This window comes from Dama dama, chromosome 15 (genome assembly GCF_033118175.1).
Source record: "Dama dama isolate Ldn47 chromosome 15, ASM3311817v1, whole genome shotgun sequence".
Classification (NCBI taxonomy): Eukaryota; Metazoa; Chordata; class Mammalia; order Artiodactyla; family Cervidae; genus Dama; species Dama dama.
The window spans coordinates 90,750,225-90,765,984 of NC_083695.1; the positions used below are offsets into that span (position 1 = coordinate 90,750,225).

The 15,760-nt window shown below is 49.2% G+C and overlaps 1 protein-coding gene across 1 annotated transcript in view; it reads right to left on the reverse strand.

The window, feature by feature from the left end:
* Positions 1 to 15,760, reverse strand: part of DHX32 (DEAH-box helicase 32 (putative)) — a 51,263-nt gene that overhangs the window by 6,029 nt on the left and 29,474 nt on the right. Inside the window, exons 4-9 of the mRNA XM_061162893.1 lie at positions 14,602 to 14,974; positions 9,314 to 9,559; positions 7,950 to 8,049; positions 7,700 to 7,858; positions 1,117 to 1,308; positions 318 to 467 (exon numbers count right to left, since the gene is read on the reverse strand). Of these exons, the coding sequence (XP_061018876.1) occupies positions 318 to 467; positions 1,117 to 1,308; positions 7,700 to 7,858; positions 7,950 to 8,049; positions 9,314 to 9,559; positions 14,602 to 14,974 (1,220 nt within the window). The remainder of the gene's footprint in view (positions 1 to 317; positions 468 to 1,116; positions 1,309 to 7,699; positions 7,859 to 7,949; positions 8,050 to 9,313; positions 9,560 to 14,601; positions 14,975 to 15,760) is intronic.

Below are 15,760 nucleotides of genomic sequence, written 5' to 3' on the forward strand. Positions count from 1 at the left end.
CAGTTCTCTCCTTCCTCCCCGGACCCGAGAGGGCAGGGCCGTGCTGGGCAAGTCTAGGTCTCCCGTCCCAGCAGGCTCGCCCTGGAGGCTGCGGGCTGAGTGCCAGGGTGCGTGGACGCAGGGCCCCGTCTGTGGGAGGAGGGTGTCTCTACAGTTAAACCTGTGGGTGCATAAGGCGGGGCCTGGAGCGCCGTGCCGCTCAAGTGACCCAGGGGCTCGGGGGAGAGAGAGTGTTTGCTGAATCACAACTCAGCTTTGTTCTGGGAAGGAAAGGAGGACTAGGAGGTGATTTCTGAGAACGCTGAGCCTTCACTTACGCTCGCTGGCGGCGTTCAGAGTCGTGTCCTGGTAGGCCTTGTAGATGTTGATGAGGGTGAAGTGATCTCCGTCAGGATGTAAGAACATCTTCCAGCAAGATAGGGCGGCCTCCTCCGCTCCGCGGGGCAGGTGCGAAAAGCAATTAGGAGCTTTAAGACACGAAAAGTCAGAAGATTGGCGATAATGAGCCATTCCCTTCAGCACAACAGGCGGAGGGGGGCCCACGGCTGTGTGCAGCCCTGTCCCTGTCTTCTGGGAACGTGTCATCCTTGTTTACTTAGAAATCAGAGCAGCTCAGGGTGAGCTGTCGCCATGCATGTCTCTGTTAGCTTTACTCAGGGCTGCTCAGCACAGCGGACACCCTGCCTGTGTTACAGCGGGAGCCGGGGGACCTGGGGACTCAGAGGCCCAGGGACTGGACCAGAACCCGGGTTCTGATGCAGCAGAGCCTCTGGTTTGTTCTGCCAGTAAAGGAATCTATCCAAACCTATAAACCAAGGTGAATGAGGTGGGAGGAGACAGAAAACACGCACATGAGGTTGGCGGGGGTAAGAATACTCCCAGTGAGGTGTGTTTCTTGATCGGTGCCCATTACTTCAGCAAAGCAAACTTGCTATGCTCCCACCTGATTTAAGAAATTCACTGGGTTTTGATTCAGGTGTTTTTCACATTAAGATAATTCTTATATTCTTCTACCTTTTCAATCTACTTGAATTGAAGATATTTCATTCCCATGTCAATGGATCTCATTTAAATCTATACCTGCTGCAGGACAAAAGAACTGTCCTGAAGGAATACCTGTCACCATGGCAGCGATGGTTAGCATTTCATCGACACAGTCAAATTCACAGGATGCTAAGATGGACTTGGACAGTTGTGGATCAAGAGGGAACTCTGACATGATGATTCCGAATTCAGAAAGATTTCCATCATTGTCCAATGCTGCCAGGTAATCTAAGTCTTCCAAAGCCTGCATCAGACTCTCTGGTGCTGGGGAAGATAAAATTAACAATTAGAAAGTCTCATACCACCAAGATGGGGTAACAGGTACTGGATTTTCCCTCCCACACAGAACCACCAAATGATAAGAAAAATATGTGAAACAACAGTCTGCAAGACAGAACACCGAGCAACGAATGACAGGGACTCCTGAGACGGGTCATCTCTCAAGAAGCTTTACTGCCCTGAGTTTCCAGGCTATGGTGCTAGGAGGGTACCCGGGGGAGCTGCCAGGCTTCCTGAATCATGGAGATGGTGCTGAGGGTCCCTGGAGACTCGGGTGGTCAGAGCTTGCAGGTCAGACTTCCTGAGAGGACAGAGCTCTGCAGGAGGACTCAGATGGACGACGGCCCCTGGGAGAAACCACTCCAGGCCAGGAGGGACACAGGATTCATGCCGGGTGCACGCAGGCAGTCCAGGACAGGCCCGTTCCCACCAGCCAGGCTGCCAAGCCTCACGGTTCATGGGGCTCTGGGGAGGAGATTATAACTATGCTCCCCCCGCCCCACCCAACCCCATAAGCGCAGTTCCAGTGCCACCCACGTAATCCTGAAATCAACCCCTGAAAGGATCATCCTGCAGCCCAGGGCAGGCTCGAGAATACTTATAGGATATACGAAATGTCCAATATCCAACGCAGTGAGATGGACAATGTCTGCCATCCAATAAAAACCATGTGGTAGGAAAATATAATCCCACAATAAAGAGAAAAATGCACCAATCGAAGCTGACCCAGAACTCACATTGATGACAGCAACAGGAGACAAGGAAGCTGAAAGAGCTATTTGCCATTTGTGCCTTTAGGGACCCCGAGGCAAGGGTGAGGCCTTGAGAAGTCACAGTCCCCAGGAAGTAAACAGGTGGGCTCCTTAGAAAAAGTATTTAGTCCAAAGTGCCATCAGCATTTTTGGAATCAAATGTACACCTGACCTGCCCAAGAAGGTGCAAGAGGCAGCAGCAGAAATAGCATCTTGGATTAAACAGGGCAAGAGGGGCTGGGAGTGCAGACTGATTGACTGAGAGCTGTTTAGAAACCAATTTCCATAAGTCAGCAAAGCTGCTTCGTGCTAAGTTACAGGATCTCTGGCAACCGTCCCTGTGAGGGTCTGGCTGCACAGCCAGCCTCTGTCCCCAGGGGGCACTGCTCCTCATTTTTACACCCTGGATTTGAGTCGGCTGCACACACGGTGACGGGTGGAAATAACGTCGTGACTGCTCCCGGTCCTAACACCAGAAGGAGAGAGGAAGTTCTTGGGGGTTTTATTATGCTAGAAAGAACAAGTTAATACATGCAGATGATACAGGTGAAGGAGCACTCATAAAAATAACTGCATAAGGTTTGCTAATATTACATTCTATGTTTTAAGCCAGCTCCCCAGTACGGCCCATAAAATTGTAGGTAAAAGCAAAAGAGTTTAGATGAGGGTTCTTTATGGCAGTGCTGTTTAAGTGTAATCCATGGTAAATAATGCTAACAAATGGAATATAAATGTTTTAGTGCCAGGCCTCTTCTTTACAATACTGCAAAATCACACTGCTTTATTCCACAGGCAATTTCAATATGAACAAAACATCATTTTCATTAAGCTCTACTGCCCACGGCCGCTGTACCCCCTGCGGGATAGCTCACTGCAAGGTCACACGCCGCCCCACCGCCATCACTCAGGGTCACCCGGAGGGCCACTCACACACTCTTTCCTGCACCCTTTCCCACGGAAGCCCAGATGCCAGGCTGCAACATGGAGTCTGCGTTTTCCTGGCACAGCACCTGCAGAAAGGCTGCTCACAGGCCGTTCGTCTGGAGTAAGGGTGGAGCCCAGAGCCGGATGGAGGGCTCAGTGCCGAGCTGAAGCAGGAGTGCAGGTCTGATGGGTCCAGGGCTCTGTGGTGTCATTTCCAGAACCAACTGCCTCACGTGGCATCTTTCCGATGGCCTTGAAAAGTCTGCCAAGATTTTCGATGTCAAATAGCGGGGCGTTCCCCTCCGTCATGGGGACCTCCATTCAGGTGCTCAGCGGGGGAGAGAAGAGCGCAGAGATGGAGGTGGGACGCTGCATGTCTGTGCTGTTCAGCCTCTGCCCTCGGGGGTCCCTGAGGCATGGCTTGGGGTCATAGAACACCCCACGTCCTTATCCCGACACACTTGGGCTGATGCTAGTCTGCGTGGAATCACTGGCGCCCCCTGCAGCCATAAGAACTGTAAAGTGTGGACACCACAGCATCAGAAACCCTGTCACAAAGCAAGAGCGTATCGGAGCGCCACTGCCCCGGGGGGACAGCCGGCTCACCCCGTCCAGGCCCTGTGCCTTGTAGGCCTGTGAATTACACGCACACGTATGCAGAGGGACGTGGAGAGAGAGAGAAACAGCTGGACAGGGGGGGTAGGGCCTGGTGGGATTTAGGACTGGGGCATGGGCATCGTGTGCACCCAAGTAGGGCGCCCACGGAGCGGAGAAACGAAGAATCATGACGGTGGCTGGCTGGGTGGTGTAGACTCTTGGAAGTCCTGCGAATTTCAGGCAACAGGAGTAAGAGTTTGACTCTGGAGAGGAAGGGAGGGCCCGTTTCACTTAATTTCACAAGGACAGGCTCATAAATCCTGGCATGTGCCGACCCCCTACTGCTACGCAGTACATAGAGCACCTCTGCATAAACTATCTCATTTGCACCTCTTAATAACTCCATGACACAAGAAGGCAGACCCTCTGTCCTCATGTTACAGATGGGGAAACGGTAAGCCACTTGCCAAAGCCACAGGGCTAACCAGCCTCTTTCCCCGGCTGTGGAAGCAGCCTCTGGACCAGCCTTTCTGCTGGCAGCTGTTCGAACCCGTCAGCCGTCAGCATAGCTGCCTCCAGTCTTGCCTTTTGGCTCCAAAGCCCAGCTCAGCTCCTCCCAGGGAACCCGGTGCGGCCTCCCAAGGCCTGTGGATCAGTACTTGTTTCTCACACCATTAGAACTGCCTCAGGAGGCTCTCCTGCAGCTTGGGGCCGATGAGCCTCCTGTGTCAGAGTTCGGGTGGACACCACGTGGGTGGTGACAGCCGAGCATTTACTCCATGCACATCATCGTTCTTGGGGGCCACAGAGGAACGAAGGGACTTGCCTCTGCAAAGGGACTGCTCTGACAATGCTGGTGTTCGGATGAAGACACCGAGGCGCCCAGTGGGCAATACGCTCGCCGAATGTCACGCAGCTGGTAACGAGGGCCAGGGCGCTGGGTGCCTGAAATCCAGGCCGCCTCTGGCCCGGTGTGCTGAGGACGGCCCTGTTTCCATCTCTCCCCCAGCTCGATGAAGGCTGGCGTTCCTGTTCAGCCTCCCCCAGCTGGGCCCAAATAACAGATCCCAAGGTCTCTGGACCCACAAAGATCTGGAACAGGTTTCAAGGGCTGAAGTGCTTCCCTTCTGTGCCTTCTAAGCTCTCCCTCAGATTTTCTTTTCATTCCGAAAAATGACCTCCTCTCTGGCTCCCAAGTGGTTTCGGCACATGTGTGTCTCTTCTCCAACCTCCTCCTCCGCCGTCTAGGAACAGCGGTCGGCTCTGTGTGACCTTGGGCAGATGACGTGTGACCTCTGTGAATTCAAAAACCAAGGTGGGGCCTCCTGCCAGTGCAGGAGTCGAGTACTGGCTGTCTGGGGGCGACCGAGCGGCAGACGCTCCCCACCAGGGATGGAAGGATCCACGCCAGGCTCCCTCCCGGAGCCCATTTCCCCTCCGATCGCCTCTTCACCTGGACTGTGACATCTTCAGCCCCTTTGTAAACTCCAGAGCAGAATCTCTCATTTCCCGCGATGAAGGAACCAGCACTTCCAGGGCACACTCACCAACCGGGCTCCTCATGTGGAAGATAAAACTGCAGAGCGTCTAACTCCCTGATTCACGGGCTGAGAAGTCCCTGCCTCATCCCCACAAGTAACAGGTTTGGACGCTTCTTTGGGGCCCTGACCCAATCCTGCCCTTTCCTCCTTCCCCCGTCTCTGAGACGGCCCTGTCTTGTCCCAAATGCCACGTCTGGCAAGTCTGCATTTGGGTCCACTCTTCACAGATCATTCCAACGCCAGTTGTCTGGCCGCCCACAAAACGAGCTCTGAGGCCAGATACCAAGGTGATGTCAGGCACGGCCCTGGGCTCGGCGAGGTTGACCCGCCCATGCTGACGGCGCTTCCCTGCCCTCCCAGTGGGAAGATGCCTAGAACCACCTCACGTGGTCGCTGGCCCTGGACTCCCTGACCCGGATCAACAGGGACTGCGTCCTCCACTCACCATGGAGGTCAGCCCTCAGCACTAGGGAAGAAAATGAGGGATTTTTTTTTAAGCGAGCCTTGCCAAGGGACCCTGGAAGAGGGCATGACAACCCACTCCAGTGTTCTTGCCCGGAGAATCCCCACAGACCGAGGAGCCTGGCGGGCTGCAGTCCATGGGGGTCGCGAAGAGTTGGACACAACTGAACGACTAAGCACGCACGCACACACAGGCCAAGGGAGCTGGATGAATAGCCGAGTGACGCCAAATCCGCTCCACACGGCCCGCGAGTCCTGCAGAGGGCGGCCGCTCTGCCTCATCTGCGTATTTCACTTACGAGCGGCGTTCAATGCAGCAGCTGCAACCATCATCTTTTTTTCTTTTCTCTTTCAAAACGATGAGTCAGAGTTAATCCACAGTTGTATTTTCCCAAAGCACAGCAGAAAACAGTTATGTGCATACTGCCAGGAGACAGGAATGAATTGTTTCCCTCGCCCTTTTGTTCCCTACTCTCTCGGCTCTAAGCCCCACGCGCGGAGTGAGCAGCAGAGGGTAACCACCGAGAAACCCAGCAGTTCCTCTGTGCTCTGGCTGTGCCATGCCATCTGCTTTGTAAAACCTCGGACGTCACAAGGCCTGCTCTCCTTCTCTCGTCATGCTGGCCCGCCGATAACTACCAGCATGAAAACAAGATGCCCGGGCAATCAACACGAAAGAAAAGCAAGTGAAGTCGCTCAGTTGTGTCCAGTTCTTTGCGACCCCATGGACTGTAGCCCACCAGTCTCCTCAGTCCATGGAATTTTCCAGGCAGGAATACTGGAGTAGGTTGCCATTTCCTCCTCCAGGGGACCTTCCCGATCCAGGGATCGAACCCGGGTCTGCCCTGCATTGCAGGCAGACGCTTTACCGTCTGAGCCACCAGGGAAGCCTAACACGAGTTTTCAAAAATAAAACCTGCTTCTTCAGGGGGTGGTGTCTGGAGTGATGACTGGCTGGCTGGCGACATGCTCTGGGGTCTCCGGGGGAAGACCGGAGAGATGGATGTGAGTGACCCACCCCTGCCTTCCAGACTCCCTTTCCTTCAGGGACCAGAGCAAGAGCCAAGGGCAGAGGGGCTTCACCATTTGCGAGGTAAGGGCTCACAGCTAAAGGAATCCTGGTTTCCCAGCCTTTCTGGACCTGATCACCCACCCCCCCAGGGCCCCAGCCCATCCTGTCCAACCACTGCTGTAGAAGAAAAACGCATTCACAGTTTGCTAACATACATTTTACAACCTTCGTCACTTCCTGTGACTGCTTCTTTCCTCCGAGCTGCCATCTCAAGGTATGTTTATCACTAATGTATCTGTCACTTCGGCTAATAAGGAAGGGCCCGGGCCTAACAACCTCCTCTCAGATGGAGAAGCTCTGTGCCAAGCCAAGCTGGCTGATACCTTCAGAGTCAAGCCTTGGGCTTGGGACGGCATGGCTGCTATCCCGGTGATGGGCTGATTTTTCCAAGAACCTGAATTCCAGGGCCTTCTTTACATGCGTTCAATGCAGGCCTCCCTCTCCTGCATGCCTGAGCTTCTGCTGGAGAACAGCGACCCTTTTCCTGCAAGAAGAGATGGCTCCCAGAGAGGAGATGGCTACAGAGGAGGACGGGGGTCTGTCCTGGATGAGACGAGGAGTTCACCCGGTCCCTCTCCTCCTGGAGATCCCACTGCTCCTCTAGGGAGGAGTCTGTTGAAAACCTTAGGTTCCAAGGGTGCCCAAAATAACTGGTCTTCCAAGTCTTTACTGGCAGAGTTTCAATATTAAACCCCCTATGGTTCTAGGGAAGGTCTCAGAGCCACCCCAGCTTCCACTGGCCTGGCCACCCGTTTCCCTGTGTCCCTGTGTCCGATGGCAGATGACATTCCAGTGTCAGGATGGGTTTTTCCTAGAGGGTGCTTTTTTTTTTTTTAAACAAAATCTTTTAATGACTTCAGAGAAGTCCCATTCAGAGAAGCCTCTAGTGGAGACAATGCTTCAGGACAAAACAAAGCCCCGGGATGCTTGCTCTGCTAGGGGCCACCTGCTCTTATGACTGGGGGTGGGCAGAAGCTAAGCGGGCAGGGCTGCAGCCGGGTGCCCTGCCGGCCCGTGCCCGCACCTACCGGGTCTGTTCATGAAGTCGCAGTGGCCCAGGCCCGCGATGTCTACTCTCTTCATGAAGAGCACCGTGCTCGTGAGGTTGGCTTCCTGCATCTCCGCTGGCTTCAGCGGCCGCATGTCTCTGGAGGCATATTCTTCGGAGTACAGACAGAAGAGTTTTCCTGGAAGAGACCGGGGCAAAGCGGGGTTGACGCATCTGGGGGGCCAGCAGACGGGAACCGCCGTGCGTGGCTCCGGGGCCCGCTGGGCTACCTGAGGGAGAAGCGCCGAGGATCTGCTTGCGGGTCTCGGCCTGGCTCTGGCTGATGGGCTGCGTGACCAGCGAGTCTGCTCTGATCCTGGGGTTGTACACCTTTGAACGGAAGGACAGCGGCTTGAGCATCGGCTCACTCAAGACCCCACGGGCTCGCTCGCCCTGCAGTGACTGCTGTTTGCAGCACCTGACTTCATAAAATGTTCTGCTACCGACTCATTCCTTTTGTACGATATTTGTTATTGTTTCACTTGCCCTGAGATGAAAACTTCAAGAGCTTTGATAAAAGGATTTAAGGGCTGTCTGCTTTTGCTGTGGCTTCTATAAACATGAGTGCTCTGCACTGTCTGGAACACGGATGCCGCTTCTCAAAGCGCCACACTGCCCGATGGGGACAGATACTCACGTGCCCGTGGACAAATCAAGATCCTCTGACAGTGCCGCCATCTCCTCAAGCTGCTATTCAAACGGACTGTGACCCCCGGGGTCTCACCTCTATAAAGCATGCTGGACCTTCCCAGTCCAATCGGCTAACACAGAGCTACAGATGTCACTGACAGTGATCCTTCTCAGGTGTAGGTGTAAGTTTAAAGGTGAGTGATAAACCTGGGTTCTCTGAACGGTGGATTAATTCAGTGAGGTCAAGCCAAACTGCTTCCGAGGGAACCTTCCTAATGGCTGGAATGGCTCTGTCACAGTGATCAAGGGTACTTAGGAGACCCACAGTCTCCTGGGGGGATGGAAGCAACACAGAATCTAGTAACAGCGAATGGATCAGTACTCAGGGTAGGTTCTTCTCAGTTTACATGCTAGGACTTCCAAAACCCCACTGTCTTTGACAGCTTGAGCCATCCTATTTACGTTTTTTCCTAATTTTTAAGGACAGTGATTAAAAGCACACATATATATTTTTTTAAATTTAGGATGGAATTTTACCATGTCAACGATAAAGCCAAAATTCGCTAAAGTAAGAGTCAGTGTACTTGAAACTGATCTCTAGTAAATTACCTGGGAGAAGATGCTAATTACTTTGATAGTGAGACCACCAAAAACACCTAAGACATGTTTGGAAGAAAAGATTAGTTTAGGAGTCAAGTAATTTGCTTTACTAGTTGTGTTTCCTTAAAACTTTCTCCATTAGCACCTCAATCAGTTTAATTTTCCAGACTGCCAACCTGCTGATGAAAGGCAGTTACCTATGCTCAAGACGTTGGTTACTGCACGCAACAGTGCTTCTCTGCACACACGGCCGAATACAGAGAAGGCCCCAGATCGCAAAATGACAGGAACCCAAGACAACGAGCAGTCTGATAACTGTCTGCTCAATTTAGTTTAGGCAATTTACCTACTCAGCAATAATTACCTTTCTTCTCTCCACACCCACATCAATAACAAACTTGACTGTGTTGCTACAGATCAAAGATTCTCCGGAGCTAGCCGTTAACACCACTCGTCTCTGGTAAACTGGGCATCTTTTTTCTGTTTCGTCGTTTGGCTTGAACAGTGCACACTTCTCTTTTGGATACAAAGGAACAACTACCAGCTCTCCAAGATCTGGGTTTAAGTTAGATCCTTCTTGACAGACAATTTCGTAGGCTTTTTCAATATCCTAAAGTAAAAGAAGAACATCATCCATGAGAATAAAGGACATTACAAACAACTTTGTCCACATTACATAAAACTCTAGGCGAAACAAGGACCTACTGCACAGCACAGGGAACTCTGCTCAGTGTTATGTGGCAGCCTGGGTGGAGGGGAGTTCAGGGAGATGGACACGTGGGTTTGTACGGCTGAGGCCCTTTTCTGTCCACCTGAAACTGTCGCAATTTTGTTAATCAGCTATACTCCAATACAAAATAAAAGTTTAAAAAGTCAAAAAACATTTTTAAAAATTTGGCAAAAGCTGCATAAGGTATTCACGGAAAGAAATACTTGTTGTCTACAGATACTGTTAAACACGAAAAGAAGATATAACTGTGTAAGGACATTTCTTTGGGGAAGTTAAATATAATTTATAAATGACTTCATTGCTTTTAGTCCAGAATGGCTTTCCTCTTGTGAAATGTACTGTCTTTGCCTTCATGCATTTCTCTAGCTTGAGGCAACTTCTCATGTCTGTTAGCAATGACAGGGAAACAAAAGTTGTTTTCAGATCAGTGAGAATGCACCACTGTGCTCGGATGGTGGCAGAGCTAAGAACGTAAAGCAATCTCTAGGTTTCCAATAGAAGCACACATACACACACGCTCGTTCCATAGTCAGAACTTTAATCTGGGTCATTCTGAAAATTATTACCCACTAGCACTTAGCATTTTAAACACAGCAGAAATGCAATGAAGCAGGCAGGAAATAAGCACTGTTATTTATATATGTGCAAGATTCAGGAATTTAGAAATACTCTTTAAAAATGTTTCATTATCAAATACATTGAAAAAGAGTAAATTATGTGCCCTAAAACTATAAACAAGTATATTCGTGCAAAATGCTCAAAAAGCAAGACATTTTACATAGTACTTTTCTATTAAATTTTTCTCAAATCACAACCAGATTTCTACAACCTCATATAAGAAAGATGTCACAATGTAATTCTTACACCTTTTAAATTTGCTTCCAAAATTTGTTGCTTTTTTTTTTTCAGGGTCTAACTACCAGATGGAGGAAGTCAGTTAGTTCAGTCGCTCAGTCGTATCTGACTCTTTTGACCCCATGGACTGCAGCACGCCAGGCCTCCCTGTCCATCACCAACTCCCGGAGTTTACTCAAACTCATGTCCATTGAGTCGGTGATGCCATCCAACCATCTCATCCTCTGTCGTCCCCTTCTCCTCCTGCCTTCAATCTTTCCCAGCATCAGGGTCTTTTCAAATGAGTCAGTTCTACGCATCAGGTGGCCAAAGAACTGGAGTTTCAGTTTTAACAGGAAGCCCCATTTTATTTTATTAGATTAGATTCCATTAAGAGTCTAAGTAAAATGATGCCTCTGTGACTGTTATAAAGATGTGAGGCCCCTGCCCAGCGCTCCAGCTCATCTTTCCTTCCCTCCACACCACCTGTCGGATGGGACTGAACTAACTCAAGGGCTTCGCAGGCGGACAGATCTGCCTGGGAAGAAGCAAGACCTGGGGTGGCCTATTGCCCCAGAGACCCCAGGGAGGCGGGCAGAGGCTGTGGCCCACACCGCCGTCACCTGGGCACCTCCTCCTGCTCACACTTCCCTTTCCTGTGTGGCTGGGCTACTTGGGGCAGGTTTTTTTTTAACCAAGCAAAGAGGAGGACTCCTGACTGTAAAGAATGAAAGTCCGCCAGCTGGAATAATCAGAATAAAGCTCTTTATTCCAATTTTTTTTATCATTCTAATCATGTCACATTTTCAGCAAGGCAAGCTTAGAGATTTGCAGAGAGGAGAGTAAGTCCTTGATCTGTGTTTCCCTGCACGTGGCTGCTGCCCAGGCCTCACAGGGACCTGGGTACGTTCCTCCTGGTGGGGAGGTGGCAACCCTGGCACACATAGCTACCCGAGCTGGAAGCGGAGGCTTGATTCTAGCAGCCCGCTCACAAGTGTCCAATCAAAATAAACCTTCAAACTGCACTGCAGTAGTCCTCTCACTCTCTGAGAATTGAGGCCTGTCATTTTTCATTTGCTTCCAGCTGCTAAAACTTTAGTTATAACAGGAATCTAATGTTGAATTTTGTTCCAAATGGAGAGGAAAAAGAATTTTTTAAAATCTTCAAAAAGAAAAAAAGCAGAGCAAAATAGAAACATTATTGTATCTACCTTGGATTCCTCAAGCTCAGATGACAGAAAGTTTGGAGGTCATATCTTCAGAATTTTTACAAAGTGCCTAAGATATTCATCTGGTATGTCAAACTGTTTACTCATTTCTTTCTGGTTCAAGGTGTTCAGAGCATTTACATCCTCAGGGCTTTCCCATGATACGTGCCACAACTATGGAAGATGCAGCCCCCTGCGCTGAAGGAAGACATCCGGCCCCAGGTGACAGGGCCGTGACCAGATGGAATATTTCCCAGGAAAACCTTCCACCTAAGCGCACCTTCCTGTGACTGCTTCAAGTTGCACGACCATCTGGCTAGACGGTCTCATTTGTCTTTGTTTGCCAGTTAATCTACTTCCCTTTTTCTTCAGGTTAAAAGATAGTGAAGTGGTTAGGAACAACACCCTGTAAACACGAAGGCCTCCATGTCTCAACTGAGCCCGAGACGCAGGGAGCGCGGCTCGTGGTGTTGACTCACAACACACGGGGCTGAGCCAGTGGTCAGGGGAGACGGCAGGCCCCTGACGTTCACCGAGCCAAAAGGTCTGAGGGCGCTTCTGCACCTTAACACGGATTTCTTAAGAGAAAAAACAACAAGTAGCACACTTCTGTTAGACGGCTTGGGTTTGCTTTCATATGACATTTGGTTTGCTGGGGCAGATTCTAAACTTGTATATTGAAATCAAGGAAGATTCAAACAGCAAGGGGCAAGATGGTCAATAGCTGTTAACATGGATTTCAGGGCAAGACAAAACTTTCCAAAAGACAAATTCTGAGACCGTAGCAGCGTATCTTATGCCAGTTAATCCTGACATAAGGAGTAAAAAAGAAAAGTCCATCAGGATACTGAGCTGTGTTCAGCTTGTTAGGGGATAGATGGAGAAAAGAAAACCAGGTAAAAACTGTGGAATCTGGAGCTGGGCTGTGAGGAAGAACGCTGGTCCCAGAGAAGGCACGCTCTAGCTGCAGGATGGCTGCCCTGCCCACCCACCAGGAGCTGGGAGCCTCTGGACGAGAAGGAGACCCCCCCAGAGACCCCAGTGCTAGACTGGGCCACATCAGCAGCCGCCGCCAGGACGAATGAGTCTTCATGCTCAGGGGCTCAGAACTGCAAACTCCACCCTGAGCTTTCCCTGCACTATCACGCGCATGACTTTAAGACTCTGCAGGACTGATGGTTTCCTAACAGGAGATGTCTTTCTGTTCTGACTTCCAGGAAGATTCTATACCCTTCTAAGCCCTGTGGATTTTACAGCTTCTACTACTATCCTAGGTAAAAATGCATCTTCTCAAGTCTGATAATTCAAAAGTCACTATGCCATCTCTTACAGCTTCTATTAAAGAATCAAATACTACCCCCAACTCTGTTATGAGCTTTATTTTTCAAAAATCCATTTGAGAATTTTTGGTGACTCTGAAGATGTCTACTCACTCTATCAGTCTTAATTATACTGCCCCCACCCCCAGCATTGAGATGTATGCCTTCTCTTCACCTGGCAACTCTAACTTCCAAATGCCTTTAGACTCTTTAATTCTGCCCTTCCTCCTTCCTGAAGCTTCACCCAGCTACACCGAAAACCTGTTTTCAGAAATCCTTTCCCTGTCTCCTTAATCATTTTATTTCTTCCCTCAGGACTTTCTTGAATATCTTGAATCACGCAGGATTAGGGAATGATAATAGAATACATCACTGTAGCAGGCAGATTTACTACTCAAGAAACTGTATAATCTATACATGAAAAACATAAATATGCTGTGGTTTATCATATACTTGAGATTCTGAATTACTTTCTTTACAGAAACAGATAAAATTTATATTGTGAGAAAACTGTCTAAAGGTCTCAAAGCTAAAGGCTTAGTCATCCTTCATGCTGTGACTATAAGCAGAATAAGCACTCTTGAAGGTGTTTCAGAAAGCGTGTGCATACTTAAGGCTCTGACGGAGAGATGAGGTGCTGGTCTTTGCCCAGCTGGTGGCTCAGCCAGCAGCAAGCAGCTTCCTTTCGGTTTCTGTTTAATCACTGGAAACGCTACGTATTTGGGTCATGGTCTAAAAAGTACGGCTTTCACTTTTGGAGTGAAATGACGGGTAAGGAGGAAAAGGCCAGGCAGTCAGTCTCGAAGAAGAAAGTCTAACTCTTAAGATTCTGGAGGTTTTTGGATTTGGCCCTCAGAGCAGTGGGAGAGACAGAAGCAGGGTCAGAGTAACTGCGTGAGACCAATGCCACCCCAAATGGACCCTGACTGTCTGAAAGCAGTAACAGACGCTCAGGTGTACATTGCCAGTTGTTCTTTTGGAAAGACAGCTTCAAGTGAAGAGTTTTCTCATTCATCTTTTTAGAAAAGTGTAGGGAGACAGCCCTCTGGGTGTGCCATAAACTCTAGTGTTCTACCTAATTCTCCACTGACTGCGTAGGAGCACTCCCTGATTCTCTGCTAAGCACTTAGGATATGCTCTGCATCTCCAGCCCTGTTCCTGCCGTGAGGGGGGTGGCCGCACCAGTGTGTTCCCTCTGCTGAGAGCGTTCACTGCGAGCCTCTGGGGGAGCCCAGGATCCCGCCTGCCCCGGGGGAAGGAAGTCAGCTCTGGAGATCACCCCCAAGCTCCTCGGACTCCCCCCTCCCCCTCTCCATTCCGTATTTCAGAACAACTCCTGCTTTTAGAATCATTCCCCATTCACCTTTCAAGCACAGGCTTTATTTACTCTTTATTGAAGCTTCTTCTGAAGTATAGAGAAATGAGGTGTGATGGAACCAAACATTTAAACAGCTAATTAGCAAACTGAAAACTGTATGTTATTCAAAGCTTCCCAGCAAGGTTCAAAGGCTCCCAATAAGTAACCTTATTGCTCTGGTAGGTTAGAGTATTACTTACTTACTTGTTCACAGGCCAGAAAGACTACGATGTCACCCTTCTCACCCGAGTGGTGAATTTCAAAGATAAGGCGTAAAATAGACTCAAAAGACTCCTTCTGAGCCCCACTAAGGTACACAACCTCCACGGGATGCTTGTTTTTCACTTGGATGAGAGGCACGTTTCCATAGTAAGAACTGAGTTTGTTGATCAGGTGAGGTGAGGAGTTAATTATGAGCTTCAGTTCTGGTCTTGCTAGTAACACATCTTTAAGAAGTCCAAGTAACACGTCAGTTGCGATGCTTCTTTCGTGAATATCATCTAAGATGATGACCCCATAGCTACCCAAAAAAGGATTGGACATCATTTCTCTTTGCAACATATCATCAGTACAATACCTACAAAGAGGAAACATTAAAGTTAGAATGCTCTCATGAAAAAGATCAAACAAGAAACTCCTGACATAAGCCACAAAAGTGCCTTTCCTGTATCCTTTTGTCTAAATCAGGAGCTTAAAATCTTTATCGGGGCCAAGATTCCTTTAAGCTGATAAAATCTACAGACCTTCAAAACAGAAAAATACATATAAACAAAAATTTTAAGTGCAGTTTGCATATGTTCACTGACCCTCTAAAGCCATCACTGAACCTTAGGTTAGAGACCTCTGCCTTAAATGTTTATTACAGATATTAACAAGAGCTACACTGAACGTTTGCCCTGAGTTTTTTAAACAAAAAAGTAATCTAGCAAAATACTCCTGTTGGGTACGAGTCTTCCCCTCTTTCACCAGTGGAAGAAGGTCGAGCGGGAGCACAGACTCTTCAGCGGAGCACACACACGTACAAGGATGACCTTCCTGGCTTAGGTTCTTGGCCCGGTGGGTCCAGCAGAAGGACGCTGTTGGTGGCATTTTTTGGGAAATGACGTCACCAAGGTGTGAGCATCGACATGTTTGAAATGTCACCCAAATAGTACCCACACAAAAGCACCTAAAAAGGAATCACCTATTTGAGGGCAGCATGCAAACTGTGGAGTATTCCTGGAGGAGGAAGGGGTCAGTAGTGATTTTAATGGAATTTTCCAGTAGTTCTTTTTTTTAAAAATAATCACAAATACCTGTTAATCATCCAGAACCATACAAACATCATCTTTCTGACAGTGTTCACATATCTACCTATATTATT